Here is a 6,000-nt window from a genome sequence, read left to right as displayed (position 1 = left end):
AAACATTCATTCCATTGAGCATCTGCAAGGGAAAGAGGAAACGGGCAAAGAAAGAAACTGGCTAGCAGAAATATGACCACAAAACGAAAAAACAACAAAGTTCAACATGCAAAGGTTATCAGTACTTCACAATGCTGGTTATGGTCAGTGAGACTGTACAGCTCTTATACCTTTGTTCTTGAGGCTTTCTTACATTAAGACTCTTAACCGCAAGTTCATAAATAAGCTGAAAATGACAGCAGTGCCATAAAAACATTGGTAGAAAAGTAGTGCAAAGCCAAGGGCTGGATACTTTAATATGCCATAACTGCCCCCAAGCACAACCGTCACTATTCTTAAAAAAAAAAAAAAAAAAAGAGAGAAACAAAAAAAACAAAAAACATATTAAAAACATTCTCCGCTTATTATAAATCATAGTTGCCTGCATTGCACTTTACATTTAAAATGTACTGACTATCTTTCTGCTTCTTTTAGAGGCTATGGATGGAGAATAAATACAGCCTTTCCAACTGGCGAGCACCGCCACTGGTAAAAAAACAAACAGACAGCATTTATAAAATAAATCAATGTAAAAGTAAAACAGACAATATCATTTAAGGCCTTTGTCCATGCTAGTCTGCTCAACAGACTGCACTTCCTTAAAATAAGAATATTTACCACTTCTGTTACAGGAACCAGAGGGCGACGTTAAACAAAGAAAGGTCACATTTACAACTGCCAAGACGGCAAAGTTCCTGAGGTTCAGCCAAATGCAACAGAAGAGATGCTCTTTGCAACATTCTTCTGGTGCCTTGCACCGTGTACATGCAGGAGGGTAGACAAGAGGAGGAAGAGCCTGAGACAATGCTCAGGCCGAGCATCTCATTTAAATATTGCAGCCCTTATCACAAGGGGTTTGGAATTACAACTGATTACATAGTGCAAACTCGTATCAGTTCCCACAGATATAAAATGTACTGCGAGCCCAGAACAAAAGCCGCCGCTGGCCAGGGTTATGAAGAGCACCAGCCATTAAGGAAATAAACTCGGGGGAGCAGAATCTGATCTCAGCTACTCCTGAGTGAGCCTGAAATAACTTCAGCTCTTCAGGGAGGTTTCAGTGAATTTATATAGGTGTAACTGATAGTAAGGTCTCGATCAGTTTGACGGTGAGGCACCAAATGAAAATGAAGGCTGTATTAAATGACAGATTCAGAATAACTAAAAATGATATGTACAGTTTGTTAACTTTGTGCAGGATAGAAGAAATATCCACCTGTGGATTGATAGTTACACAGCATTTCTCAAGTATTTACATCAGCAGGTCCAGAAGGTCCAAGATAGGGTTTTGCTTACTCTGTTTTGAGTAACATCACAAGGTTCTTGATGCAATCCCATGTAAGCTGTTGAAAAAATATACTGACTACCTAGAAAATAAATCATTCATTATGCACTTGGTACATCCACAGACTTGAGGTCACTGTATACACACACAACCAAGATCCCAGTACTGCACAGAATAGGAGCTGTGTCACTGCCTTTCTTAAATTATTAGATTCATGGTGGAGTTTATACCCATGTTACTGACAAAAGGCACGCCCAGTGGCAGGGGAATATACATACTCCTAATATTTCAAAATAGATACGGCATGTCTGATCTGAAATAAATACAGCTTTCTCAGGCTAGTCCAGCCTCTTAAAAGACAGCTCCGTCTTCAAAATAGTTTTGCTGGTTTTTAATTGTCACTGGAATCAGTGCAGATTTCAGCGCTGAAAGAAATGCCATGGTTGCCAGTTGAAAGAAAACTGTCAAATTTTTTTAACAGCTTGTTACCTCTAATGGGATGAGTTGGCAGACAGAAGAACGTCAAGCCTCCCCGCTTCCCCTTTTAAAATGTACTCAAAACATTTGGAGACTTTCACCAAGAACCAACAGAAAACGTGACAGTAACAACTGGGCCTGTAAAAGCAGATAAATACTGCAGAATTGATTCACATGTGGCTGAAAGAAGGTGGTAAAGTTCTAGCAGCCTCAAGAGGTGGCCCATATTTGAGTGTATGAACTACTGAACAGTATTATGTTTTTCTTTTTGAAAGCAAAACCTACGCCATATGTACTGTACAATTATCTAGGCTTTTTCCACTCTGTGACTTGCTACCGATAGAGTAGCCTGTAAAGAATAGGCACTTATCCCAAAAATTGACCGAAAAAAAAAGAAAAAAGGGGAGCATTATTTGATAGGTATGGCACCAAAATCCAACCATTGTGCTTTCTCACAAATGCATACTGTACAGATACAAGCTCAAACTGACACAGACTTTTAGGTTGTAGGTAGGCTGTGCTTTTTCTTTTTGCTTCGGCAAGATTTGCAAATGCAGCAGATGATGCATGGAGATGCCACAAGCAGCAAGGGAGAGGTCACCAATGCTATGATACCTAGTCCAACGAGGATCCCTACAACCTGCAAGACACAGTGGGGAAAAGCACATATTTAGGTAACCTGAAAAATAAAATGCATGTGCATGCATAAGCACAGAATAAGATAAAAAAATGAAAGCATGAAAGCAATCTTGGTTCTTTGCTGAAGGGTAAAATCTCTTTGCTTCACACATGCATGATTGTTCTGCTTAGCTGACTAGGAACACACCTGTGTCCTGTTCCACATCACCGAAGCACGCGAGTGGCCTAGCTTGTTTCTGCAAGGGCCTTTGTCGTAATGCCTTAAGAAGATGTCATTCTAAAAACAAAAACAAACAATAAAAAAAGAAGAAGAAGCTGTTAAGGGGAGGTTACAGTCTGGGAACTGGCCTGGAAATACAACTTTACTGACACTGCCATGAAACTACCAGCTGCTGACACGCAAATTCATCTGTCTTCCAAATATTCATCCACAGAAACATCTTGCTGTTCCAAACAGTGCAACACATTTAGGACCCAAGCTATTGTACAGCTCCTTCCCTTTACATGCTTTTAAAAAATATTAAGTATATGCACTGCACTTGTTGCACAGCTGCCTAGTCTGTTATTTGGTGATGCTAAAGAGGCTTCTAAAGAAGATATTTCAGGAAGTTTGCAATCTCAGGTATTATCTTCTGAGATACTTCCACCTTCTGTTCTGCTATCCCTGCACTTTGTGGTCATTTTCTTCACGGGCTTAACAAGAAAATAATTATGAAAAGAAAAAAAGAAAAAAAAAAAAAAAAAAAAAGGAAATGACCATTTCTGTATTCTTTGCCCAGCAATAACAGATTATCCACTTTTAATTCAGAATGTGACAAATGCTCCACATCACTCTCCCCTTGCCAGCTGCACTGTAACATGATGCTGCCTCCTCTTTCACTCTTCAGCCTTACTCTTCTGCTCTGCAGCTGTTAGCTACATCTAAACGTGGCATTCCTGTAACCTTGCTCATTTAGAAAAACTGTAGTTGAACCACGTAGCTACAGTTCATTTTTCCTTTTCCTCTAGAACAGGCTAAAACTTAATGAGGACATCTCCACTGAAATTCAGAATCTGATGGTCTTCCAGCTCAGCATGGTGTTAAGCAATCACTGTGTACTGTATGTACTCTGAGGCAAGCCAGAAGACAGATGTTGAAAAAGTGCACTCCCACATCTGAAAATAGGGTATGATGTTAAGTTAAACATGCATTCTGAGAAAACAAAGATTGAAGAATGAGGAAGTCTCATTGTTTGCTGTATGTGGAGTACAAGAAAGAAGAAAAGCTGTGCATCTTACAACATTTTATTTCATGTGCTGGAAAAGTTACTTTCACATTCCCACATTTGTTACTAATGACTGTGCAAGAAAGAGAAACTCATGTACCAGAGTTAATTACTTCTTGTACTCTTAATCCTGTTAGAAAGATTGAGGTCCACAATAGCTGAAACTAGCTGGTATCATTTGCAAAACAACTAGCTGCTTGCATTACATAACCCACATCCATAATCCAACAGCTGTACTATCAAGTCAACTAACAAATCATTCTCTTCATTGATCACAGCACTAGAGATGGACTTGTAAAGAAGACCTAATTGATATGAGCTCTTAATAGGTCTTCCCATGAAACTGTCTTTTCCCAGTACCATACCCTTTTTGGACAGGCTGTACACCATGTGGTTGGAGAAGGTAGAAGAATTTATCTCTCTTACTCTCAACCAAAATATTAGTAGCTACTGCACTGAAAGGAGACACGGGAGAAAGGTAATACTGTAATCAGCTTCCAGAAAGTAACCAGTACATCTCATTTCCCTCAGAGAACTACCATGGGATCTCTGGATATGGCTACAATCCTTTATGAAAAAAAGAATGTTGAAATAAATAAAAGCACTGGATAAAAAAAAAAAAAAAAAAGGAATGGAATTAGCATCTGAAATAAGCCAAGTTATTCCTAGAACCAGAATTCCTAGATTGGTGGAGAACTTTGCATGGAGCTTCAGACTAACCTCAGTCCCCAGTTACCCTTCATCTAGATACTTTTTTCTCTGCAGCACTTACATCCAAGTTCTGTAGGCAGTACCAGCAAAATGTGTGCTTGCAGTTCTTGCACATCATCTGAGCACAGCCCTCATTTCTCTCAATATAGATCCGACAAACTGGGCACTGCTTAATTGGTGCTTCCGTCTCTGTTCCAATAAGTGATCTAGAAAAGCAAGGAAACATTAAAGTGAAATGTAAATATAATTACTGCTGATATTCAGCTCCTAATGTGGATTGCGCTTATTTTCTAGAGCATCTAATGTTACTGTCTTAACGCAATTAAGGTGTGAAGCTTATCATATTCAAGAGAATACACAGAAGTATATCCATTACTAGACGTAGGACTTTCTATCATATGAAAGTGAAACTCCATTCTCTTGGTCTTTAATGCTATATAAAAACAACATGTGTAATTTAAAATAGAAATTAGACTGGAATCATATTTAGGAAATGCCAGCAGAGATGGACAGTATCAGAGATACCATTAAGAAAACAGTTCAATTAAACTGAAGTGAGACACAGAGCAAGCACCCTATGCCAAGAAAAACCAGCACAGCCACTGTGGGTTGCACTCTTACCCCTGCTCCGTTGTTACCAGAGCTTGGTTTTCTGGGCACAGGCGCTGTGGGTGCCATGCCTCCTTACAAGAGGAGCAGAACATCATGTGGCAGGATGGGCACTCCACTGGCACTGGCACTCCTGACTCATTTGGTCCAATGCAGCACACCGTTTGGCAGTCTGCTGCAGGACACCACGTTCTCTGAGGGTCCAAATGGACTTCTGAAACAGAAAAGATAGAAAAAAAAACTACTTATACAGCCCTGTTCTCATTCTGGTGGCATGTCAGGGTATGCAAGACGCAGTTCTGAATGTGCATGGGGAATCTGAAGCCTTCTGACTCTGTGCCTGTGGATGTTTGAGGCTACTTCTCTTCCTCATGCAGGTGTGGAACTGAGTTCTTCAGCAGCTGCTGCACTGGATGCACCACAATAATGGCAACAGACTACACAGGACATGTTCTTTTATAGGGAGACAAAAATGATAAAGGTAACTGCTGCTTTCTGAGAAGCACGCGTCTTTTGTAATGTTAGGACATTATGTCTTTCACATGCACAAGCCATGACATATCTCTCATGTAAATAGCAGAAAGACTGTCATTAAATTAATGCCAGGTCCCTTTCTGTGACTTACTTCCCCCCACCATCTACAAACTGATTAATATGAGCAGATCTCAGATTACAACAATAGTCAAGGTAAGATAGTGGGTGGAAACTGTGAGTTACATATAATGGCACATGCCAGTGAATGCCAGTTATTTCTCTCACTTCCCAGCCTTTACTAAAGGAATTTGGGCTTGCAAGAGAAACCCAGACAAATCACATTCACTGTTAGGCTTGTTTACTATGCATATACTCTACACTGCTAAAGTCCCTGCAATGAAGCCAAATGCTCCTATCCTACAGAGCCTCCCTAGAAAAAGGCTGTCATGCTGTAAGGAGCTACCTGTACCTCCACTCGCCCTGGGAGCTTTCTGATACCAC

At 40.1% G+C, this 6,000-nt stretch overlaps 1 protein-coding gene across 1 annotated transcript in view; it reads right to left on the bottom strand.

Moving 5' to 3' along the window:
- Positions 1-1,685: 1,685 nt before the first annotated feature.
- RNF144B (ring finger protein 144B) overlaps positions 1,686-6,000 on the bottom strand; it is a 51,198-nt gene continuing 46,883 nt past the window's right edge. The window contains exons 5-8 of the mRNA XM_072329332.1: positions 5,038-5,239; positions 4,478-4,622; positions 2,628-2,717; positions 1,686-2,441 (exon numbers count right to left, since the gene is read on the bottom strand). Coding sequence (XP_072185433.1) covers positions 2,301-2,441; positions 2,628-2,717; positions 4,478-4,622; positions 5,038-5,239 — 578 coding nt within the window. The 3' untranslated portion in view covers positions 1,686-2,300. The remainder of the gene's footprint in view (positions 2,442-2,627; positions 2,718-4,477; positions 4,623-5,037; positions 5,240-6,000) is intronic.

The sequence above is a fragment of the Excalfactoria chinensis genome, chromosome 2 (assembly GCF_039878825.1).
Source record: "Excalfactoria chinensis isolate bCotChi1 chromosome 2, bCotChi1.hap2, whole genome shotgun sequence".
NCBI lineage: Eukaryota > Metazoa > Chordata > Aves > Galliformes > Phasianidae > Excalfactoria > Excalfactoria chinensis.
The sequence above is the reverse complement of the archived record's forward strand: the minus strand, read 5'-3'. Positions and strand labels throughout refer to the sequence as shown.